This window comes from Schistocerca nitens, chromosome 6, assembly GCF_023898315.1.
Source record: "Schistocerca nitens isolate TAMUIC-IGC-003100 chromosome 6, iqSchNite1.1, whole genome shotgun sequence".
NCBI classification, from domain to species: Eukaryota; Metazoa; Arthropoda; class Insecta; order Orthoptera; family Acrididae; genus Schistocerca; species Schistocerca nitens.
The window spans coordinates 228618366-228645652 of record NC_064619.1 but is presented as its reverse complement, the minus strand read 5'-3'; the positions used below and the strand labels follow the sequence as shown (position 1 = coordinate 228645652).

Sequence of the window (27287 nt, the reverse complement as noted above, 5' to 3'; positions counted from 1 at the left end):
GAAAAATGTGTGACATTGCAGTTCATACCACCTGGAACCACTGGACAAATTCAGCCTCTGGATGTTTTTTTTCCGTGCCTATAAAACCTATTATTGCGATATCTACAGCTACGCATTAAAAGATAGCCAGTTTCACGATAAATTCCACGACAGATTGTTTCGGACTTGGTTGCATACCATCACATTCCATCGGTTCTCATCACTCATTACACGAGTATGATTCTATTATTTTTAAAGGTGGATACCTAGCTGAACTTCCTGCACGGTTTGTAGCTCCCAAGGAGTCCGCCTTCGATCTTGATACTGTGAAACTTCGTGATCACTGTGGCGCGCCATTTTTCATTCGGTTTTCATAGTGCAAGTTAACGGTTCCTTTTAAATATTTCTTGAATGCCGACAACGTCCGTTTCGTGAAGTGTAATACATTACACCCCGTAGAAGGTTGATCTTGTACCCGCCGGACACTCATTTTCTGGTGCCCTCCTGACGCCCATGGTGAGTCGTTAGCAGCTAATATTTGTCCTGTCATAATTGTTAACAAAACACTTTCAAATGAGCCTTACTAAAGACTGAACTTGCGATCTCGCAGTCAAGGGGTTCCTTGCTAGAATGTTGCGCAAGTGTGGGATATCTACACCAAATAGGACTAATAAGGGATACTGAATGCATACAAAGAAAGGCAGCACGGATAGTAGTAAGTTTGTTTGATCCATCGGATAGCGTAACGGAGATGCTGGAAAAACTGAATTGGCAGATGCCTGAAGATAGATGCGAACCTTCCCGCGGAAGCCTACTTAACAGTTTTCAAGAAACAGTATTAAGAGACGAATCTAGTAGAACCCCATATGTATCGCTCCCGTAGAGATCGCGAAAATAGTTTAACTAATTTCAGCACGCACAGAAGCATGTAAAGAGTCCTTCTTCCCGCTCTCCATACATGAATGGAACGGAAATACTCTCTAATATGTGGTACAAAGGGAAGTACCTTCCGACATGTACCTTACAGTGTTTGCAGGTATAGATGTAGATTATCTGTATCGCCAAACCATTTACCTCATTTTTAAATACTAGCGATATGACAGCTTAGCATTAGCACCTACGAAGAGAGAATGAGTATGAGCAATTGATGTTTTTGTTCTCCTAAAGATGAACGAAGATCAGTTTGGTACCATTATGGAATACAAGTAAGTCACAGTTATTCCTCTCGTACTTCAAGAAGAGGCAGCAAAATATCATTCTCCACAGTAATGAAAAGCCCGTGAAGTGGCGTCTGACTGGAGCGATTAAGTGGGGCGGGGGAGGGAAATGCCTCATACGTCAAGTGCTGGGATCACTACTATTTCTTACGTATATATAATTTTAATCACAGCTATAATTTTCACAGCATATTTCAGAGCAAAATTCAGTCATCATCTGTACAGTTCCTCATTCATGGCTCACTCCTATTCTGTCGGGGAGTTCCTGGAAAGCATTTAAGCATAAGCATGTGTTACATTGTTGATTATGATAATATAATGAGCAGCTAGTTGTCAGCAAAGGATTCGAATGCATTTTATTTTATTTATTATTAAATTTTCTGTTGTAATTTCATGTACTGATTCGTTCCATGGCCGTAAAGATTGAGTCCTCTACGAAACTAGACGTGTAAGTAAGTAAGTAAACAGATAAATAAAATAGAACTCGAAGAATTTTGTCCTTAAAAATATTAGAAAAAAATGATAAATCAGTAATTTGATACTTCCCACAGCTCAAAATTTGATGTTTTCCGGAATTCTTTTACTTTGAATAACTAGGAAGCAATTTTGCAATACTGCTGCTGCTGCTGCTGCTGCAGCGTAACTGATTGAAGCAGAAACCCGGGAAGACGGTCAAGTGCAGAACAAAACTTAAAGATTATCGTTGCCTATCTCTGTTTTCCGATAACGAAAGAAAAAATTGCGACTAAGTGTTCCTTTTTCCCGCGCGCTGTTCGAGATTGGAACGCCAAAGAAACAGTCTGATGTTGATTCAAAGAATTCTCTGCAAACCACTTGTAAGAACGAGAGAGTAGTCACGTAGATGTACATCTGAGTTGTGACATGCAAACAAGTAAAATGTCCTTGCATACGTCTCTTTAAAGGCTTTTGGGCCAAGTTAATTCCAGACACTGGTGCAAATTATTAGGATTTAAAGGTGGTGCATTGACTGGAAACTTAAGAAAGGTAAGTTTTACGCTTCAGAAAACGGGAACTGTGACAGTAATATCAGTGAGTCAACACCGGACTCAGTTCACTAATGCCTACCGCTAGGGGTTGTGTGTAACAATTTTAGAGATATTAAACAGAATGATCAAACAGGCTCCATCATTGGTAACGAACTCGGCAGACATCAGTTCAGATGTAGGATGCTGGAAAAATGCAGTCAATCTACAAAGGAGATGGCTTACAAACCATTCGTGAGAGCCATCCTAAAATGTTGCTGAGGTGCGTGGGACCCTTATCAGTCTTACAAAGCATGGACACATATACAGAAAGGCGGCACGAATGTCACAGGTTGGTTGAACCAAGGACGTGTGTCATAAAAGTACTGAAAAAATCTGAAGTGGCAAATGCTTGAGGATAAACGATAACTGTCTCTCGAAATCCTACGTACAAATCTTAAATAATCAATGTTATGCGAGCCAGCCACGAATACACAGCAGCCTCGTACATATCACGAAGACAAGTTTTAGACTTATGTCCTCCCATTGGGACCCATTTAAGCAGTTATTCTTGCCGCGCTCCGTGCGTGAATGGAATGGATAGAAACCCTGTGTGTTGATGGAAGTACCCTCCGCCATGCACTTTATAGTTGTACGCAGATAATGTATGTGCATGTATACCTTAATGCGCTTTATGGTTCTCTGTCGGTCCCCCAGGCAAGCCAAAGACTACAAAATCAAACCGAATTACTACTACTGCTACTACAAGTATGTTGACGTATTCGTTCTGCTAGAGTAAAAGTTAACGACATAAGTTGCCTAAAAAAACTTTTTCTTATTTCAGGATCATTAACTTACTTTAACGTTTTTCCGCACCGAATAATTCTGTTTAAATGCAGGCTTACGCTTCTACCCAATGCCGGTACTGACCACTCTTACTATCGTGTAATTCATATATTTCATAGACGTCCCATCACCTACCTGGCGGCACTAGTAATTCTCTAGCCTAATTTAGTAACACCAAATTGTTTAAGCAACTGTTATGCAATGCTGTCGTATCGTGATCATAACGGCGAACTTGGCACGATCAATGTAGTTAACCTTCACCATACTAGTGACGTCACTCTCAGCTGGTATCAGCGGGATAGCAGCAAACGATGGAAGACTCGCCCAGATGTTGAACCTAGGCTACGCCTTTCCGTTTGCGTAGCGTATGTAAACTCAGGTCATGCTGTATAAGAAGCCAGTATTAATATTCCCGTCCATGCCGAATTTCAATGGCAGAACGAAAGCAGTTGCAATTCTGCCACGTCGGGTATCGGTCAAACGTAAGCTAGTGATGCGCCTTTTTGAATAGATTAAATTCCTGTTACACATGTCAAGTTACAGATATATTTTCGTTGATTAATAAGCAATTGTACTATTAACCACTGGGCCCTATTTCATAAGTTATGATAATACTGATGTCGGACCGACATGTTATGCCGAAGTGTCCTATTTAACGAAGTTGTGCCGAAGTAACACATTTTTAAAATATCGGTACTGAAATTCAGTTCATTGACATAATTGACAAAATTTTCAGAGTAAACCATTAAGATCGTGAACTGCCAATAACCTTAATAAGATATTTGCATGCATTTCAGTCTCCGTCGTGTTTAACTAGGAAGGACTTTTCAAGGTTTTTAGATGTTGCGAGAAATAAAAATTAACGTATTCTTATGACTTGGGGTGGCAGGTTTCGGTATAGAATGTGGGCACTGAAAATTCGGGTTATGGATTATGAACATTTTGTTTCTACATGTTAGAAATCTTCAGTATAGAATTAAGTTTTAACTGTAACACATTATCTTGTGCACATTGCTTTTGCCACATTAACATTAGAAGCATTTTAATTAGTTATTACCACAAATATTCGTGTGAAGCACTACTTCTTGATTTTCTGGTTATAAATGTTTGCACAATTTTTGCCTCAGATGTTGCTATCAGTACGTAAATTCATTTGTTTAGATTTAAGGAAATGCACCTACTGTGTAGTGAAGAACCATGTTACTGAGTGTTCATTTTAATGTAAGCAACAGAAGTGTATTTCAGCAAGATTTCTGTACCATTCAGCTTAGCAGCAGTTAATACATTCACAGTGAGGTAAAGCACACAGACGTCAAATATGTGGGATTTCACAACTCTCATCATTCCAAATTATAACACTTTACACAGTGCCATTGTGCAAGGTATCTCAGACAGACAACTCATTTATTAAATTACTGGTATGTTATCCCATCGTAATGAATCCACTGCATCATTATTTCCAAACAGAAGACACTCACTCAGTGTTAATTTACTTCATATGATTCATTGCTTGAACAAGTGTTATGTATTTTATGATTTGAGATATAATTGAACCCCCATATTACTTATTACTTATTTGCAAACCATGTATTATTGTACAACATTTGAACTAATTTAAATGTATGCTCTTTTTCTTAACCCACAGGTGCAACGAATGTGGAAAGAGACTACCACTTCTACCATCCAGCCCTAATAATACAGACTTGCAGAAACCCAACATGAAGTTCTGTGCAAGACAACTTTCTGAGCGGAAGATATTGGTGGATATTTTAGCCATTCTTTTTGGCATTGGAACCTGGATTGCAGTAAATGGACTGTTTGTCCAGCTGCCTCTGCTTGTGCAGACACAACCTGAAGGATGGAATCTCCCATCATACATATGTATTATTATACAAATTGCAAACATTGGACCTTTATTGTATGCAATTCTGCAGAAAACCTTTCCAGGAGTATTAAGGGATAGTATCATAATATATGCAATACTCTTAATTGGAACTGTTGCTCTTTTGTTACTGCCATTCCTCTACAAAGAGACTACTTACATCGATGGTGAAGAGCACAGCACAGCACTGCTTGCACTTTCATTTTTTATTGCTTTAGTGGGCTGTACAAGTTCAGTACTCTTTATGCCTTTTATGAGAAACTATAAAGAAATGTATTTGATTTCTTATTTTGTTGGAGAAGGACTTAGTGGGTTTCTACCAAGCATTGTGGCTCTAGTACAAGGGGTAGGAGGAAATCCTATTTGCGTGAATCAGACTCTCACAAATTCAAGTAATCAAAATGGAAATTCAGAGGTTACTCTTGTTCCATACACGCCACCTCCAAATTTTTCGACAACAGCTTTTCTTTTCTTCCTTTTTGGAACACTTTTCATCAGTACTATTTCTTTCGCATTACTGAATAATCTACAGACGTGCAAAGATGAGAAAGTTCCTTCTCCAGATAAAAACACCTCACGACAGAGAGAGAAAGCATCAGATACACAAGAAGAGTCAGGTCTTAATGATGGACTATTAAGTCAACAAAGTGCATGTGAAGAATTGAAAGATCTCTGTACAACACCTACAACAGAAGTGTTCCAGCAACCAAGAGAGATGATGGCAGTAACAGCAACATTATCACCCTGTAGTTATTATTGTTTGATGTTCTTGATGGCATGGGTTTGTGCTTTTGGAAATGGAATATTCCCAAGCATTCAGTCATATTCTTGCTTACCGTATGGCAACATAGCGTACCATCTGTCTGTCACATTGTCAAGCATGGCTAATCCAGTGGCATGCTTTCTCGGATTTTTCCTGCCATACTCCTCAATCAGGGCGATATCATTCCTAACAGCATTCAGTACTGTTTTTGCAATATACATAGGTATTACTGCAGTCATGAGCCCTACACCTCCGCTAGTTGGATATCCGAGTGGAGAATTCCTTGTGGTAAGTAAGCTAATTTCATGTTTTTATCCCTTCTTTGAATATGTGTAATTAAACTTCTTTAATTCTTTAAAGAATGTTTGAGTAAATTTCTTTTCTGGCAAAAACTGATGTTATAAACATTTATGCTTAGTGTACTACTTCACTAGTCACAGTGTGTTGTCAAATATTGTCCAAGAATGGTAACAACAACTCTGCTTAATATCTGGAAGTATACCCTTAAACAGCATCCATCCTGCAATCAACAATCTGCCCTATCCGAACACATGTCTGCATTTATTCTTGAAGCAGCTTATTTTCATATTAGATTACTTGACGTAAATGTGCAAATAAGAATTGGAGGTGCCACAGTTTGAAAAGTTAGCAAATATTTACATTGATATCTTCAAAACACTGATCCTACTGTGTTGCATGTAATGATATGTTCTCTAATATAGGATTATCAATGAGTGCGGAGAAGAAGCAATGTTAACAACGTACACATTTGTAGCAATGAAAATAAAGGAGAAAACAGACTGGTAAAAGAACCACACTAAACACTTCCTGAGAAATTAAATGTAAAGACAAGATAACATTGGCTGTATCAAGTGCAGTTTGAAAAAAAAAATTTAAGAAAGCATTCAGTGGACAAGATCATCTACACAAAACCTATAAAATTTGATTCTCATGTCCTAATGAATGTGCCCTCAGACTGTGAGAAAGTATCTTCCACATGAACAAAAACATACTTCTCCAAATAGGTCACACGTAATATTTAACACCGCCATGCGAACAGCCCCTGAAGGCCCACAATGGTACTGAATGGCCACCATGTCATTCTTAACCCTTAGGCATCACCAGATGCAGATACAGAGGGGCTGGTGGTCAGCACACCACTCTCCCAGTCATTGTCAGTTTTCGTGGCTGGTGCTGCAACTTCTCAATCAAGTAGCAAGGGCAGAGTGCACCTCGCTTGCCAACACCACTCGGGAGACCCAGACAGTGACCTGTCAAATTGCTAGCCAAGCCCAACAGTGCTTAACTTTAGTGACCTGGAGGGAACTGGTGTTACCACTGCAGCGAGGCTGTTGGCCAACGTGATATGTAAAGATTTTCTAAAATATATAAGCTTTGTATACATGTGAAAAGTGTCATCACATACCAAAGTAATAATGGAGCATACATTCCATCACCAATACATTTGTCATGTGCTTCTCAGGTGATACAATTCGTTATTTAGATAAAAAAAATTAAAAAAGAACCCTATGGCCATTTTGTGGCACTTGCCACTTATGATGCATGTACCTGTGATCTGTACATGCTGCACCAACTTTTGCAGGTGTTGTGGAACTGTTCATACTTCGGTTAGCTTGACACCACGTTTCTGCTTGGTTTTAATTTTCATATGTAGTCATGTACAAAGTACAAAAACTAGAGTGAAGAAATGTCAATCATTATGAGTTCATCTCTATTGTGGAAGACTTGTCGAGTGCAACCACACCCTTTGCTATCATTAGACAAGTATTGGTTGCATCAGATTCTGTTTTGTACATGATCACGCTGGAAGGAAACTGCTAATTTTTAATGTTATATGTTGTGGGACACATTGTTTATTATTAGCCACTTATCTAACTCACTTTTCATATGAGATAGCAACCATATTTTTCTGACTTCTGAAAGTTTTACTGTAAGAATTTGTAGAGAAACTACCCACTAAGACCAATAAAAAAAAAAAAATCACTGATTATATATTGTTGGTAGCTGCCTACATAGAAAGGAATTGTCGTAACAAAATATGAGAAATCAGAGTTCGTGTGGAAAGATTTAAGTGTTAAATTTTCCCACAGGCCATTCAAGAGTGGAAAAGTAGAGAAATAGCTTGAAGATGGTTCGAGGAGCCCTCTACCGGGCAATTAATTGAGAGTTGCAGAATAATCCTGTAGATGCAGGCAATTAATACATTAAATAATTGTTACAACACTTATTTTCTGGAGATGATCACTGAACTATGGGGTCGGTCGGTTCAAAATTACTTGATGCGTATATATATATATATATATATATATATATATATATATATATATATATATATATATATATATATATATATAACAGAGGGAAACATTCCACGTGGAAAAAATATATCTAAAAAGAAAGATGGAAAAAATATATCTTTCTTTTTATATATATATATATATATATATATACCGACCCCATAGTTCAGTGATCATCTCCAGAAAATAAGTGTTGTAACAATTATTTAATGTATTCATTGCCTGCATCTACAGGATTATTCTGCAACTCTCAATTAATTGCCCGGTAGAGGGCTCCTCGAACCATCTTCAAGCTATTTCTCTACTTTTCCACTCTTGAATGGCCTGTGGGAAAATTTAACACTTAAATCTTTCCACACGAACTCTGATTTCTCATATTTTATTATGACGATTCCTTTCTATGTAGGCAGCTACCAACAAAATATTTTCACACTCTGAGGAGAAAGTCCTGCTGCAGTGACAAACTCCTTTGTTTTAACTATTGCCAACACAATCCATGTACCATATCCGTTGCAAACACTCCCCTCTTTTGTGCTAGTACAAAACGAGCTGCCCATCTTTGAACTTTTCTGATGCCCTCAAACAATCCTACCAGATGCATATCCCACACCACACAGCAATCCTCCAGAAGTGTGGGGGACAAGTGTAGTGTAAGCAGTCTCTATAGTAGTCCTGTTGGATTTTTTAAGTGTTCTGCCAATGAATCCCAGTCTTTAGTTTGCTTTATCCACAACATGATCTATTTGAGTGCTCCAATTGAAGTTATTCATAATTGTAATCCCTAAGTACTTAGCTGAATTTACAGCCTTCAGATCTGGGAGATTTATTGTGTAACCAAAATTTAGCAGATTCCTTTTAGTATTCATGTGGATGACTTCACTCTTAATTATTTAGAGTCAATTGTCACTTTCGCACCATACAAATATCTTGTCTAAATTGTTTTGTAATTTGTTTTGAGCATATGATGACTTTATAAGATGGTAAATAACATCACCTACAAACAATCTAAGAGGGGTACACAGATTGTCTCCTAAATCATTTATGTAGATTAGGAACAGCAGGGGCCAATGGCCTTGCCACAGTGGATACACCGGTTCCCGTCAGATCACTGAACTTAAGTGCTGTCGGGCATGGCCTGCACTTGGATGGGTGACCACCCAGTCTGCCATGAGCTGTTGCCATTTTCTGGGTTGCAGTCAGCCTTGTGATGCCAATTGAGGAGCTACTCGACCGAATAGTAGCGGCTCCGGTAAAAAAAAACTATCATAATGATCGGGAGAGCGGTGTGCTGACCATAAGCGCCTCCTATCCACAACCTCAGCAAAGGATAACACAGCAGTCGGGTGGTCCCGATGGGCCACTTGTGGCCTGAAAATGGAGTGCAGGAACAGTAGCAGGCCTATGTACTTCATTGGGGCCAGATATTACTATACTTTCATTTTACTTCATCACTTTCTGCTAGTTACTTCTTGACACGAAATCATGAATCCCATCTCACCACTGAGAAGATACTCCACAGACAAGCAATTTAACTAGACCTGAGGAACAGTGTCAAAGACCTTCTGGAAATCAAAAACATATGGAATCAATTTGATATTCCCTGTCAACAGCACTCTTTACTTCATAAGAATAGAGAGCTAGTTGTGTTCAACAAGAATGATAATTTCTGAATATGTGTTTGTCAATAAATCGTTTTCTTTGAGAATTCATAATGTTTGAATGCAGTATATGTTCCAAAATCATACTGCAAAACAGCTTCAGTAATATAGGTCTGTAATTCGGAGGATTACTCTTACATTCTTTCAGTCACTAATTAATTGGTGATTGTATCAGTGAATAAACATATTTGAAAATTTATCAACCATTATTGCCTCCATCATGATACTATGTTCTATTTTTTATTTCCACTTGATGTCGCACCATTTGGATTTGTCTTGCACTTTACTATGTGTAGTGCTACATGTGATTTTCAACAAACTAGTCTAGACAAGAACGAATAACTGATTGAAAGAATAAGTATCTCATCTGTTTATAGTCTCCAATGGTATGACAGACTATAAAAGTGTATCCAGCAAATAATACTGGTACACCACATAGTAACGCTCTTGTTTATAGCAATAAGGCAAATTTATATTCTGCTGGGTACCTTGAGCTGTAGGAATCCAAAGCAACGAAGAAACCAACGCATTGGTGATATACAGGGTGAATCAGAACTGCACAGACAGAATTTTGGAGTGTGTTCAATGATACAAGCATTATATTTTGGGTGACCTGTGGTCTCTGGTATGTTCATTAGAGAATAATAAAATAATAATGATTTATTTGTATTTGCTACCAGAATTATCACTGTTTCTGCGAAAATACTTCCACAACAGTGAAAACACGGGTAATATGGAATCGCCAAAACACAGTACCACAAAAGTATCTGGTTATTCGTGGGAAACAATGTACACATGAAAAACCACTGTGATGTGGCTGCCATCACTGCAGGTGCAGCTGAGAGTAGTGTCATTGTGCTCCTTTCCCAATTCATTGAGTGACTCCATAGGTGAGATGCACATTGGCATCAGTATACTTACCATAATACACTGTATCACTGTACACAAGTTGAGACAGTACTGGATGCAAGATTGAGCACCGAGAGTAAAGTAGGTCTTACTATTCTCGACAGCAAGCATCGTGAGTGAACAGAACAAATTGGTTTGCAAACAAGACACAGCACACACTGTTGGCATTTGCACTTTGTGCAGATATTTTAAATGAAATATCAATACAAGGGATAATAAATCAAACAACATTGATTTACTCTGTAATGAGCAACCGGAAACCAAAGTCCCTTAAACCGAAGTATTTCATAAATATCCCTTAACAATGAAATTTTATAGGCTTAGATCTGGTTCACAATGTATATGTATTTCAGCCTGGTGAGCTAGTCCCAGTTAAATACAATCCCATCGTTGAGGATGAAAGAAATTTATCAACAGTGTCTGAAAGTACATTATAACAAGTTAAGATTGAAAATCAATTTTCAGGCATTAGAGGATGAAATGTTAGCCTATTAAAAGACAAGATGTACATTTAACAAAGTTAAAGACAGGGCACTGCCCTGTAATCCAAATTTAACTCCTCTGGAGAGATGATAAATCAGTTAACAGAAACTACAGTATACCAGTCTTAGTGCAACTCATTTTAACTTCTTGTGCTTGATACGTAAACAAAAGGATACCTTTGCATTTGGAAACTTACCCTCACATTTGGGTGACATATGAATGAGTGGAGTGAAAATTTTGTAATTCTCACTCTCTCTCTCCCTCTACATCTACATCTACATCTACGTACATACTCTGCAAACCACTGTAAAGTGCATGGCAGATGGTACTCAGCATGGTACGACATGTTTGGGTTCTTCTCATTCACTTCACATATGGAGTGAGGAAAGAATGACTGGTTAAATACCCCTGTGCATGCTGTAATTAGTCTAATTTTGACTTCAGTGGTTATAAGAGCAACATGTAGGGAGCTGAATAATGTCTGTAGCTTCTGCACTTGATATTGGATTTGAAATTTTGTAAGTAGGATTTTGTGGGATAATTTTCACTGCCAATTCAGGTTTTTCATTTCTGTGATGCCGTCCCATGAGGCAAAAAAAAGCTATGGTCATTCATGACACTCATCCTTTTCTGTGTTCACTATGCCCTGTTTGGTATGGGTCACACATACCTTAACAATATTTTAGGATGGGATATACAAGTGATTTGACATTCTCCTTTGCAGACAATGGATTTTTCCAGTATCCTGCCACTGAACTTACATCTGCCACCTGCCTTAGCTATGACTCTGCCTATGTCATGATCCTCTTTTAAATCCCTGCAAATTGTTACATACTAGTATTTGTATGAGTAGACTGATAGGACTCGAATTGTGAATAATTGATTCTGTGGTCATTGGATACTACGATTTTCTTTGCAAGGTGCATAATCTTATATTTATGAATATTTAAGGCAAGTTACTAATCTTTGCACTATTTTGATATCTGATAATATTTCAACAGTTTTTTGAGGCAGTACTTCAATATAAATAACAACATAATATGTGAAAGTCTGATGTTACTTTTAATATTGTCTGGTACGTCATTAATACACAACATGAACTGTAAGGGTCTCAACACACACTCTTGGTTCATATCTGGACTTACTTCTATCGATTACCCTCCATCCACAATAATGTTTCACATTCTCCCTTCAAGAAACGCTTAATGCAGTCACAAATTTCACTTCACACCCATTGTGATCATGCTTTCTATAATAAGCAGAAGAGTGGTACTGAGTCAAATGCTTTATAGAGGTCGAGAAATACTATTTACTTTGTTGCCATGACCTACGATGTTTACGTCGTCATGCTCAAGCACAAGTTGGGATTCAAATGATAGATGTTTCCCGAATTCATGCTGGTTGGTATGGATGTCATTCTGTTTGAAGTACCTCATTATGTTTGAATCAGAATATGTTGCAAAATTCTAAGATGAATCGACATTGAGGGTATTGGTTGGTAGTTTTATCGATCTGATTTGTGCTTCCTTCTAGTCACTGGGCACCATCTTTGTGTCTGTAGTATATTATGATAGACATCTACCTTTGTAAATTGTAGTTTTAACACGTTTCTAAGCAAATTTCTCTTTGCCTTTAACAGATGTCTCCCAGCAGAAACTGAAATAATAGTGCCACTGGCGTATGAAAGGAACCCTAAGTAAAAAAAATGCATTGAAACACCTACCAGTTCAGAGAGAGAGAGAGTGATACAAAATGGCCAAGATAAACAAATATATGCAACTAATTTTACATTGTAGAAAGTAATGAACAGATAGTCCATGGACACCAAACACATACCAAGCTATTTTCACAATCACTTTCTAAATGTAACTGATAAACTTTGTATGGTCAGGTTAAAAAAAAAAAAAAAATCACAGTATATGTGACAAGCAGTGTCATAAGGATTCAATCAATTTTAGGCCACTCAAACTTGTTCCAGGAAAATTGGGAAGGTAATTAAACCTAAAAAAATTTTTAAAAAATCATGGAGCCGGTAACATTTGAAGCAAAATATTACAAGCACAATTTTCTGATCTAGCTCCTGTACTCAGTCTTATATTTAATGTGTAACTTTCACTAGATGTCTCTGACAATAGGCTGAAGTACATCGTTGTTAAATCTTCTTTGAGAAAGTAGGAGGACAGATATTAGTAACTACTGCTCTGTTTCACTATTAATTTCTTTCTCAAAACTTTTGGAAAAGTTAATGTATTCAAGAATAATGGTGCGTATCTGCTAATATAAGATTTTGCGTCAGCCATAATTTGGATTCCATAAGGTCTTCTCCATGGAACATGTAATACAGCAGTGGTTGTCAGCCTAATCCCTACCACCCACTACCTACTGTAAAAAAAAGACATAACAACACATCACCCTCACAGTACATTTACTCTCTTATGGGAACGATCAGGCACAGTTTCAAAATAATAGCATCATTCATAAATAGAACATAAGAATAAAAATGACCTTCGCTACCCACAACCCATAACTGTACTCTTGCACAGACAGAAACAAAGTTTGCAGTTATAAAAATATTTTACCACCTGTGTGCTGGCAGATAATTTTTAAAAACATAGACAAATTTATGTGTACACAGTATGTATGTGGTTAGCTTACATTTATCAAATTTTTGATGTAGATTAAGATTTTTAAAAAATCCAATTATGTAAATGGCCAGCATATAGCAATGTTTTCATAGAGAAAATTTATCTTCTTTGTAAATCTACTGACACATTACAGATCTCAGAGAATCATGCCATGCCAAATATGAGCTGTGGAACATAAAAAAACACAACTAAACCCTTACTAGGGTATTAAAACTTTCTACCTTACTTAGATAAGATGGTGCACTCAAAAATTTCTATTTTTTTCTGTATAACCAACAAAATCTTTTTATTTTAACTGTTCATAGCTCAGGCTGAGCCATGTACTTGGTGCACATTTCTGGTATAAATGCTGAATGAAACTGGCAGACTATATGCAGCTATTGTCACAGCAAATACACCTGTTATCAAGCAATATAATTATAACCTATTCAGCCTTGTAATTATAAAGACTAATTATATTTATATTGTCATAGTTAATGAATTGATCACTAATTCCAGGCTCTGTTATTGTTTACATTATTTTAAAATTTTATTATAACTATTTTACGTATCTTTGACAACAGTTATAAAGGAAAAAGTACTTTCACATTCAGCATTTACAAAGATTCATTCAGATTTGGAACTATGAACTATCAGTATATGATGGAACCATTCTGCCCCATGCAAAACTACTGTTTTTCTAGTTCTTTCTTTTCTCAGACAAAAGTAATTCTTTCCAGAAAATACTGACTTGTGTTGCAAAAAACCACAGTGGGAAATTAAGCTACTAAGCACAACAATAATCGGTCAACAATACAGACAGAATGAAACACTGAGACTGCTGACGTGTCATTTTCAGTACTACACAAATGCTCTGCACTTACTGTGTATAGGAAAAAAAAAAAAAAAAAAAAAAAAAAAAAATAGTGTTAGACAGGTTTGCAGTGCATAAATTTTTACTGATTCACACAGCACTCAGATAACAACACTGTAATATGGAAGTTACATATCTGTATCGAGTTAGTAATGTTAAGTAAAAGCCTGATGTTTTTCCTCTCGTTTCTTTCAGGTTACTTCATGGATCCTTTTCACGGGAGGCATTTCCTATATCAAGATGTCAATAGCATCTCTGTTTCGCCGAGAGGAAGGTCGAGCTTTGGTCTGGTGTGGTGCAGCACAACAAATGGGTTCTGCTGTTGGATCTGTTGTTATTTTCATCTTAGTTAATTATTCAGACATTTTTCACTCTTACAGCCCATGCTGACACCAAGTTGAAATTATGTCTCAAGTTTTAAACTCCTGTACAAAGATCAGTATTATACATTTGCCTGTATGAGTATTATGACTGGTTATGCGATGACTTTTGTAGTGTGTTGTGTATGAAATTTTTTTTACATGTAAAATAAATTATTCTTTTTTAGGAACTTTGTTGTTAATGATTTACAAGGAGATAGAACTCTGAAACAATAACATGTACCATTTCAAAAAGACCTCTTATGGGTAATTCTTCAAAACTACAAAATTTGTTTCCGATGATATTTCTTTGTAATAACCCACACTAGTGAGACAAACCAGCAAATACTGAAAAATTGGAAAAAACATGTTTTGAAATCTGTCCACTCTTCCATATAAACTTTTTTTCAATATCCACAAAATGAATTATTTCATTCCATGACCTAATAACATTCAAATCAGAATATTAGCCACACACAATGAGGTATTTCATTGTATCAAATCTACTAAACTATATGTGAGACTAATATTTATTATATAATGGCATTATTTAACAAACTATTTTTGCATTCCTTTCTTGTTCCTCCATTTTTAGATCATTTCTACTCTCTCAACCTATTTGCTTATTTAAATCAATGGGAAACTACTGAACTACGTATAACTAACTTTTAGAAAAAACACTTCTTGTATGGCATAAATATTTATCAAACTGAAAGCCATAACCCAATAAAAAGTTCTCTGTAAACATGCCACATACAATTCGGTTAAAATCCCAAGCTTTTGAGACTACCCCCATCATTGTCAGAGGTTAAGTAAAGGACTTAGACAATGTTTTATTCAAGCAGGAAAATTAAAGAACTGCAAGCTGTTAAATACAATCTCAGCATGGGAGAGCCACGAATTTATAATATTTCTTGCTAGTGTGGCAGCAGTTACGTGGGCCAGTCTATACAGGCTTTCGCCAATTGATGTGTTGAAAATCACTGTCTCCTGAAGTAGAGGAATACAGAAAAATTAGTGGTGGCTGAGCACAGCTTTTTAAATGGACACAAGATTATGTTTGAACGTATGAGGATTCTGGTCCATGCTTCAAACTATTTAGACTATGATTAGACACAATGGAAATTAGACTCTGTGATAAAAAATTCAGTAGAGACAGAAGTTATGCACTTAGCAATGCATGGAAGCAGTTATGCACTTAGCAATGCATGGAAGCATGCATCTTTGGACATAGTGGGCACCACCTCAGTACCCCTTATTTCTGTTATGTCATCATGATGTACTCCAGCTAATCAGATACCGTTGTTTGAGCACAGAAGTGTGAGCCTTGCCATTTCATGACAGCAGATTTAGCCCCATCGATGATGAAGGAGATAGTCATTGAAAGCTTGGCATTTTATCTGTATTTGATGCAGCAAGGTTACTGAAATCTTTTTATCCAAGTACTCCATTTGCAAAGGACTTCATAGCCATAACCTAATAAAGACTGGAAAATGAAGATACTCATCTGTCATCATCAGTACTAACAAGTGACATAAGTCAAAAATTAAAATCAGATTTTTTTTTTTTTTTTTTTTGACAAAAGATGTACAAATGGCATTAGATAGTGAGACTACTGAAGACCCACGCATAAGGGAGAAGCAATAGAATGAAAATTTAAAAAAAGCTACAGATAATATATGAGGTCTAGGTAACTCACATGTATCAGATAATTTATGAGTAAACAAACCACTGACCGAATAGTAGAACTATGGAATTGTTGACATGCACACAAAAAAGAAAAAAAACTTTGCTAGCTTTCCGAATAATCTTTTTTTGAGCTACAGTACACATATATATGCACACACAGCCCTGTCATTGTGTGTCCAGGTGGCCCACTGTGACTGTACGGATGTACGTAGGTGAGCCTGTGTACATGCATACTAGCATATGTATGTGTGTTCTAGCCTAAAAAATAATTTGTCCAAAAGTTAACGAAGTTTTATTCATTTTTTACATGCCTGTCGTCAACTCATCACCTCTGCCAGAACTTCCCATACCCTATGCAGATGCAGCAGAGATATACTGCAGTAAAGTCAAAGACACAGGAAACACTGGGAAAATAGGACTTATAGAAATATGGTTTAACAAGATACAAAGTTGTAAGGGTAAAAATGCGGAAATAATGGTGTGGTGAGAGGAGGAAAAGAATGTCAAAGACAACAAAAGGAAAAGACAGGTGAAAGAAATAGATGAGAGAAAAGTCGAGGAGGAAGAGCGGAGATCAAAAAATGGCAAAACAGTGCCAAGAAAAGTGGTAAGAGAGAGGAAAAGATGTTGAAGAGGGAAGAAAAGACATGAAGGCTGCAAGAAGAAAATACAGCTACATTCCTTTCAGTGAAACTCTGAGAGCTTATTACTGCAAAGTAGTGCGTGAACTTTCAGTGTAGTGAAAAAGATGTCAAGATTATGAGTAACTTGCTGCAACGAAGTATTTATTTTGTACACAAACTTCACATCTGTACCCATACATTTTTAGTCAGCATCTTTGTGATCCTCCAGCAACTGTCCTAAAAAGTGAATGGTAGCTTGTGTAAGACTGTGTTGTACTCTAATTAATGTTGTGAGAACTGTGTGTCAGAGAAATAGCTTGAGGAGCATAGGATTACATCAGGATGTTCTGATAGTTGAAGAAGCTGTATGGAGATATCAGTGTGGTGTGGACAAAATCTTGTCTACAGTGGATATCATGTGGGAGCATAAGTGACTGACAGACTAGGCTCATGTAATGAGAGCTGTATTTACTGGATGTTCTTCCTGGCAGTACCTGACAAGTTCACTGCAGTGCAGGCCAAAAACCCCAAAAACTTTATCCAAGACATCATGTAATTTACGTTGAGAATATATGGGTACCAAATACTATATTCTAGTCACTCCTCCTCGGAATTGTTATTGGAATGTTGGATCACGGTATTTGATACTATGGATGTTTATATATGCATGAACTTAATTTCCACAACTTTTTACTTCATGAAATGTCTTGTCATAGCAATACTTTTATTATCAGTGTCTGTGGAACAATATTAACAAATATGTTAGCAACAGTTAGTACACACAACCTGCTGTACAACACACTTTAGCACCAGTCAGGAGGGATGCATTTATACACCATGTCTAGAATGTACTGCTGTGCTTCAAACATCCCAGAGCAACTTTTGCCAGCTAACGGCAGCTGTTTCTAACAGTGTATACAAGTCGTTGAATGGACCATCAACTAACTGATACATAGTAAAATAAGAAATTATTAGAACACATTTACAGAAATGTACTTCCACTTCCTCGTTCAATCAAAAGGAATTTGGATCTCTATAGCAAACGATTTAATTATTAAATTCTGGCTGGGAAAGGCAGCAACTTGTTTGGCATTCAAATTCACTACACCATGCTTCCAAAAAACCTCTACAGTTGGCAATTATGATGAAGATTTGTGTGCTGACAAACAGCAAAATGAAAAGCAGTCAACAATGCAAAAGAAAAGATCCTTGCTAGCTGTTGAAAGACTTAGCATTGCCACTAAATGGCAAATGGCACCTTTCAATTTTCAAATGTGCTAGCTGTAATGAAAGTCTCAAGTGCATGCATAATCTAGCCAAGCTCACAGAAAAGAGAAACAAAGCTTTGCTTCTATGGGCCCAGACAGGTCAATCGGACCTGACCAATTGCAATGTCATCCTCAGCCAATGGCATCATTTGCATGTGGCATGAAGGAGTGTGGGGTTAGCACACTAATCTGCCAACCCTTGTCAGCTTTACAGACCTCACTACAGCTACCTCTTATTCAAGCAGCTCCTCACTGACATCATGAGGCTGAGTGGGTCTCATTCCAGTTCTCCCACCAAGGAAAAATCGCTGGCAGTACCAAGACATGAATCTGGGTCCTCCACTTCGCAGTCATTTACATTGACTGCTTGGCTACAGGGACAGACTAACACACACAATAAAGCCAAACTATTTGAACAGACTAGCTGTTTGTCCCAGATCTTTCTACAGAGAAATTGTTCTGTTTGTTGGACTTCACTTAATGTAAAATTGATCATAAATTACATCTGCTTAGCTGTAACTTCTGCAACAATGAAAAGACCACCAGATGACATAACACAAAAAAGGTAAAGCGCTGTAACTTTACCTAGTAAGTGCTAGTTACACAACATAATCAACTGCAAAGGTATCACAAAATGAACTTTTGCAGTACTCAAGAACAAAAGTTTTGCTATAATAAAGTAATTCACATATGATACTTCTGAAAGATTTAAAATAAAATTCTGCCAATGCAACTTATTCGTAATAAAGATCTAGTACTGAACAGCTCAAAACACAAATTCTGACTAAAAATCAGTAATATTTCCACCTATTCTTTTGTTTATTCCTTTACTTTATTATGAGCAGAGTTAATCAGACAAAATTTGAGAAATCAGTACTTATCATATGGCTTCAATTGACACACACAATTTAAGACTGTGCTGTCACTAACAGCTTACTTAGTTTGAACTACACAAATTAATTCTGTTAGCAACAGTAAGTTTTAATAATTTTGGTCATGTAACATTAGTGTGTTACGTAGGCATACAATGTACTTCCTTAATACACTGAAGTCTGACTTCAAACAGTCGTCAGGAGACATGATGCGGAATACCAATTTTAGCACATTTCTGAAAAACCATACACTGATGACTCAAACCATTATGACCATCTGCTTATAGTGATTTGGTTCATCTTCAGAATACAATACACCACCAGTTCTGCTTGGTATCAACTGGTAAGTTTCCAGGCATATGCAGCAGCTGATGTCTTTGCACAGGTCATGTAATTCCCATAAATTGGGGGGCCAATGGTTTGTGACATGCAGCTGGAATCTGATAGCACCCTAAATGTGTTCTATCGAGTTCAGATCAGGTGAATTTCTTGGTCAAGCTACCAATGTGAATTCACTACTATGCTCCTCGCACCACTGTAGTACAAATCTGACCACATGACACACAGTTATCCTGCTAGAAGATGCCATCACATTAGGGAAGATGTCAAAAATGAAGGACACAGGAGATCCACAATAATGTTAACGTAGTCCGAAGCTGTCAAAGTGCCTTTGATTACTGCCGCAGGTCTCACAGAAACATGTTTCAAGCAGCTATTCATCTGATGTCAGTGTAAGTGGACACAAACATTGACCTGGTGTACAAGAAACCTGATTCACCTGACCAGGCGATACATTTCCATTGATCCAACTCAAATCCTAATAATCCCATTCCAACAACAATCATAACTGACATCACTGAGTAACCATGGGAACACATAGGGGTAATTACTGTGGACCCCCATATTCAGCACTGTAGGTTGAACGGTGTGGTTTGAAACACTTGTGGCCTCGCTAGGATTGTAATCTGTCATTAGATCTGCCACTGATCAGGGCAACACAGGCTTTCTAGAGTGAACAGCACTCCAACATCCATGTGATGTAGATGTCCAGTAATTTGTTGCGTACTCATGGTTTCACCATCCTTCAACAACATCCCACAGATACAACTATAGCAAGCAAACAGCAGACCATCATCTCCATTGCAGATATGCTCATTCTCAGGTGCAGGGCAAGAACAGTCAGCGCTTAGTCAAAGTTTGTACGTCAGTGGATTTCCCCATGTGCAATCCCTTTCACCATTAAAACAATTACCCACACATCTCTGCTTCACTCTTATACTTTCCGTACCACACCATATTGTCGTACCCACAGAGAAAAAAAGGACAAATCCTGCAAAGAAAAAGTAAGTCAGGTTCAATGCAGTAGCAGCATGGTGCCACATGTCACTTGACAATGAGTAAACAGCCGGTACCAGGATGGTGGCAACCACAGGATGGGATGGGAACACAGCAGCAGTACATTGTATCCTTGCCAAGTACACTCAGTTCACATCTAGATAAAAATAAGGGAACTGAAAGTTTCTGAAGTAACAGCAAGCATAGGGCTAGGTGAGGACAGGGAATGGTGTTCAGGGAAGGGAATCTATAGATTGTGCGAAGCCAATAACAGGCTAGAAACACAGTATATGGACAGACTCCCCACCTCTACTCAGCCTATGGAAAGTTACTAAGGACGAATACAAATTACAACCAATAAGAAGGCCACACACCTTCAGCATACATCCTGTCAGAGACAGATTGGGATGAAGGTGAAAGGCTGAACAAAACTAGGGAGCATGGTGATCTTTGAGAGAGTGCAAGAGAATTAGAGTCAGAGCTGCCAGAAACTCCAATACGGTCTAGAATTGAGGAACTCTGTTAGTCATAGAGTGGGTACAGTATGAGTTAAAAGTGATATTCAGTATAGATGGAATGGTGCCATCAAATCACTGTCTCTGTATACAGTTTTGGTCTCTCTGTGGGTATGAAGCTCAACCAGTAAGATTAGCAGAAGAGAAGCCAATTTAGGAAATACACTAGGAACTGTAACACACTTCTTGTCGAGATCATTTCAAGCTATGTTCCAGTCCTCGTGCTATTTTGCAAGGAGGAATAGTGTAGTCAAGACTCCCTCTCACATAGGCCAATTGGCTATGTCATTATTAGTAAGCCCCTGTTGCTCAATCTCTGAAAGCACACACATATGGGACATGAGAGAAATAAGATTTTTCCCAATGCCTAAATGTGGGGTTATGCAGAAGGGGTTTTGGGAGGCATCCCGAGTGATTTTTTTTACGGTGATTGTTGAATGTAGTGTGAAGTTGCAAGTCGCAACTTGCAGCCGGATAGAAATCATGTCCCATAACAACAGTTTGAATGGGTCCCGTTTCGAGGTCCCAGTGGGCAGACGCCATCAGGAGCAGGAGTGGCACCCAGGGCAGTGACAGGCAGTACAGTCTAGCAGAGCCACAGCTGACATGAAGCAGACAGCAGGCACAAGGATGTGCCTGACAAGCCGGAAATCCAGATACAAGGCCTAGGGTACAGTCTTGATAGCAGCAGCAGCAGCAGCAGCAGCAGCAGCCGCCACCGCCACCACCTCCACCACCACTGGTGTGAGCAACAATGTCAGCGTACTGCAGCCAACCAGTCCAGCAGCATCACAAGAAGTGGTACATACCAAAAGCCAATTGTACTAGTCATAACTGTAAGCTGTTAGCAGTAAGGCGTTAAAAGAGGAAGGAAAGATATCATGAGAAGGTGACAAGGAAATGGTTATCACTAAACAGAAAATTATACAAAGGGTTCGAAGAAGTTGCACAAAGTATGGAGATATATTCTGTCTGCCAGGTGACTAATTGTCCCATACGTCCACAATAACGCATTGAATACCAACAGTATTTTTGTGTGCAGGAAAGGGGGTGAATGCTGGACCATTCAGAATACCCGAAGCACAGAAGGAGGTTTCAAAGGAACTGATAGACCAGGTGCTGCAAGATGACGTAATTGTCAAAAGTAAAAGTGGGTGGAATGCATCTTTATTGTTTGTTCCAAAGGAATGGGGACACTGTGGCGACTTGCAGTGGACCACAGACAGTTAAATAACATTATGGTGGGAGATGCATTTCCACTACCAAATATCGCTAATACGTTAGACCAACTAGGGCAAGCAAAGTACTTCTCGATGGTTGACCTTGCAAGCAGAAACCGTAAAATATTGACAGATGAGAACAACAGAGATACAATGATGTTCAACTGTAACTATCAACATTACAAGTACAAATGTATGCCATTGGGACTTAAGGGAGAACCCAGTTGTTTTCAGTAACTAATGAACACAACTTTCGCATGTTTGCTGAAGATCAAATGTTTTACTTATTTACATGGTATAGTATGTTATGGAAGATACTTACAGGAGCATAATGAGAAGCTCCATCTAGTTTTTGATAGGTTGCAGGAGCAACAGCTAAAGCTGCAACTGGCCAAGTTTGAGTTCTTACAAAAAAAAGTAATTACCTTGATTCATAGTACTACGGACAAGGAGATTGCTCTGAATATGGTGAAAATGGAGGAGGTGAAGTTCTTTCCACAGCCAAGAACCACAAAAGAATTAAAAGGATTTTTAAGGGTTATATGGATACTATGGATTGCAAAGCTTAGTAAAATCCCAAAGCCACTCCACAAATTACCAAAGATGGGAATAGCATATGAGTGGGGTGAAAGACAAACCAACACTTTTGAGGAACTGAAGGAGAAACTAGTGAATCCATTATTACTTCGGTACCTAGATTTTGCAAAGCTGTTCTTAGTAACAATGGACACTAGGAATGTAACTCTAGGAGCAGTTCGTACCAAGGAAAGAAAGTAGGCAAAGATCTACCAGTTGCTTATGCTTCCAGATCGTTAAACCCAGTGGAAATGAGCTACAGTACTACAGAGAGAGAATTGTGTGCTATAGTATATGCAGTAAAACAGAACTCGCCATATTTGTATGACTTACAGTGGTGACAGACCACAAACCATGACACAGATATTCAGTGTAAAGGATCCTAGTTTGACACTCCTGAAGTGGAGATTGAAGACTGAGGAATACGATTATCAAGTCATCTATAAGCTGAGTAACCTAAACAGCTATGCTGAAGTCAGCAATAAAGTCAATAGTACACAACAAAAAGACTAACAAAGAACAATTGGATAAACAGCAAAATCCCAAAGAATTCAAGGTGGGTCATCAGGTATTGTTATACGGTGAGACAGTACGGTGTGGTAGATCTAGGAAGCTGAAATCACAATGGTGAGGGCCATATGAAGTAGCAAAAGTCGATACTCCGAATGTAATAATAAAACTGAACAGAAACAAAGAAATGAAGGTACATGCGGAGAGATTAAAACAGAATTTTTAAATATCAGCTCAGACAGGCAAGTACTGGACATGTTAAATTATCGCACGATTCTCATAAAAGAACAGTGAAAAATAATGTTACTATATTGCATCGGAATATCACAAGGGATTAAGAAACTAAGTAGATGAGCTGCTTGTTTGTTCAGAAGGTTTAGGAACCAAGGGCGGAACAGATGTACTACACCTATCTGAACATCATACAGTCACAGATGTAGAAAAGGTAAATGTACGTGGAGGTAAGCTTTCAACACATGTAAGTACAGACACTACGGAGAGAGGAGGAGTTGCCATATATGTTTTTAAAAAAAAAAAAAAAAAAAAATTGCATAGAGCAACATAAAGAAACGTGCCTGTAAGCTTAAACTAAAAATGACACTTTTATAATTATAGCTGTTTATAGGTCCGCATTGGGAAATTTTCAGTTATTTCCGAAAAACTTGGATTCTTTGTTCTGCTATTTGTCGCATAATGCAGATTTTCTGAAATAGCCGGATAGAATTATCTTGATCTATTACTTGGTTCTTTCAATTTGACATCACTTACTGATTTTCCTCCTCATATAGTACAGAAAAGCAGCACACTGATAATGTTTTTACAAACCAGAATAAATTTAATCAAATAAAAACGTTTTCTGTTAAAAATGGTCTTTCTGATCATGATGCACAGCTAGTTACAGTGTATGACATAGTTCCACAAAGTGTGTTCAATTAATAATTCAACAACTGCAAATTTTAGGAAAAGCTTGCAACAGTCAAACTTGGATGAGGTGTACAGGGAACCTGATGCCAATTTAAAATTTAATCTATTTTATAATACCTTCGTGAGTACATTTGAAAACTTTTTCCCTAAGAAAAAAAGTGAAACCATAATTGTACAAAACCACCTAAACTGCAATATCTTACTAAAAGGATAAAAATATTTTGTGAACAAAAAGGGAGATGTGTCATAGCTAGAAGGAGTAATGATCCAGGAACAGTCAAACAAAAAAATAAATAAATAAATAATAAAAACTACAGCAAGTGCTAAGAAATGTTATTAAATTGTTCAGAAGCATGGGCATTATGTCTGAGATTAGTACCTCTGATGATAAGATTGGAACAATTTGGAATATTGTTAAAACGGAAGCAGGATAACCAAGAGCACAGGAAGACTGTATTTCTAGCAAACTCAATGAAAAGCCTGTTAACAAAAAGCCAGAAGCAGAAAATATTTTTAATAATCATTTTTTAGGTGTTGTAGAGAAAAATAGGACCCAGCTGCCCATTAGAAAATGCAAGGCTGTATGTGGAAGGGGCAATACCTTTTCAATTTGATAAAACCGAAATTCAGCCTGCCTCTTCTACTGAAATTAGGAAAATAATAAATTCACTAAAAAGCAGTAGCTCCCATGGAATTGATGGCATTTCCAACAGAGTACTAAAAGCTTGTTCCCAAGAGATAAACAGATTCTCAGCTGCATATGTTGTAGCTCACAGAAACAGGGCATTTTTCTGGATATGCATTCGTTAAACCACTGCATAAAAGGAGGGAGAGGGGGTGAGGGGGGGGGGGGGGGGCAACTGAAAAGCTGTTTGAATATAAAAGCAGTGAAACTGACTCACTAGTCACCAAAGTAGAGTTACATCGAGAGGCCTGCACTGGGCTAGGTGTCACAAGGTTCATTTATTAGCAGCAAAAGTTTTAGTAATTATATTTTTCAGGTTAGAGAGCATGATTGATTGATTGATTGATTGATCTACTTTACTATCACTATGGGTTGTATTCTTTGCAAGATCCTGTCCGATTCTATGGGATTTAGGTTTTGAAGGTATGGTGGCAGCAGGAAAGGAACTACTTTCTTGCATTTTGTCAATGCAAAGAACAAGAGAAGGTCAGTGCTCCTTAACAAATGCCAGATTTCAGCTTTCCTAGACCATGCGTAAGTGAAGTGAGTCAAAACTAAACTCTGCATTCACAACAATGAAACAATGCCTGGTACTGTTGTTTGACAATACTCTTTGCACACTGTCACTTTACAACATTTATACACATTGCAGTGTATATGAATCACTGGCTGATGTGTCATTTTTAGTAATAAATTTAATTCAGTATGCTCATTTTGAAAGTATGTTCTCTTGTCTGATATAAGGACTCACAGTAACTTTAAAATCAAATACCTTAGATGGAACAGCTTTTCAGATTTTTTTTACTCGGAAAGTCCAGTGTTGTGCAACAAAAGCTGCAAAAAAAAATTTTTTTTTTTTTTTTAAAGAATGGTGGCATTTTCTTCTATTGTTCATAATATAGGGTGATCAGTCATTAATGCAACCACTTTCATAGCGTGCCCATGGTGCGGTGACAGGAGGACCCCAGAAAATATAGCACGGTTTGTCGTGTAACGTATTTCTAAACAAAACAAACACTTAAAAGTAAATTACTCACTTATATCAAGGACGGAGACACCAGAACTGCCTTCTCTCATTGTTCAAGCATTTCTGACACCTGCTTACGAAATTACTCATTACACTCTGCAGTTCCCTCAGAGAAATGACAGCAATTCCTTGACATATGTCAGTTGTAAGTTCATCTGAAGTGTGAAGATTCAATTTTTATGCTTTCTCTTTGAATGTGCCCCGCACCCCCAAGAAATAAAAACTGCACAGAGTTAAATCAGGAAAAGTGTGTGTGTGTGTGTGTGTGTGTGTGTGTGTGTGTGTGTGTGTGTGGCGTGGGGGGGGGGGGGGAGGGGCTGATATGTTGTTAGCAATAACTATCTTGAAACACTTCTTGAATTTTCTGTAATGAGAAATTCACTGTATCTGCCATCCCAGAATCTTGCTGAAAGGTCATGGAAGCACATTATCTCCCACCTAAGACAAAAATGGAAAAGCTGCAAAATATTTATCACCCATATCATTCACTTTTAATGGTTTCCTCAGAAAAAAGGATCTATTTTTCTTTCATTGCTAATAGTACACCATGCTCCCAGTTTTTAATCATTCAGGAATGCCTTGTGTATTATGTTAGGCTTTTCAGAACTCCAGTAACAGTTATTTTGTGAATTAATGTATCTACTTAGGTGGAACTACGATTTGTCCAAAAGGAAGTTAGATGAGGGTCGATTTTTCCGCCCGGCTGCCAGTGGGGAAAAAGAAATCCCCACCAGGCGATTGCATTCAGGCTCAATCACAGAAATTGCAGTTTAATATGAATGACATCTTTCTCACCCTCACTGTAAGCTGAATTAGTTACTTTAACAGCAAGCTGTCAGGGCTCCACGTGAAGGTATTTTAACTTTTTGTGCTCTCACTGTAATGCGGTGTGCTATTTTTTAACTGGAGCATGACTCTATTTAATAATGTGACTACATTGGTTCCCAGAACAGCCAGGTTTCTTCATTTTCCTCACTACCAAACAGGTGGATTTTTCATGCCATTTAAGTTCTATCACCAAAAATGAACACCACAAGTTTTATTAACATAAAATAGATATATCTAAAAATAATTTAGATCACAGGAAGACTTGCTCCTCACTTTAGGCAAAACACAGCTATTAAGTAATACACATAACAGTACATTAT

General features: G+C 37.7%; 1 protein-coding gene across 4 annotated transcripts in view; it reads left to right on the top strand.

The window, feature by feature from the left end:
* LOC126262918 (solute carrier family 52, riboflavin transporter, member 3-B-like) overlaps positions 1–15082 on the top strand; it is a 101595-nt gene extending 86513 nt beyond the window's left edge. The window contains exons 1-3 of one of the 4 annotated variants that reach the window (XM_049959834.1): positions 3271–3390; positions 4671–5958; positions 14732–15082. In XM_049959834.1, coding sequence (XP_049815791.1) covers positions 4744–5958; positions 14732–14926 — 1410 coding nt within the window. In that variant the 5' untranslated portion in view covers positions 3271–3390; positions 4671–4743 and the 3' untranslated portion in view covers positions 14927–15082. Of the gene's footprint in view, positions 1–3270; positions 3508–4192; positions 4322–4670; positions 5959–14731 lie in introns of those variants that run through there. The other 3 variants (XM_049959833.1, XM_049959836.1, XM_049959835.1) reach the window with 3 other exon arrangements.
* Positions 15083–27287: the final 12205 nt, after the last annotated feature.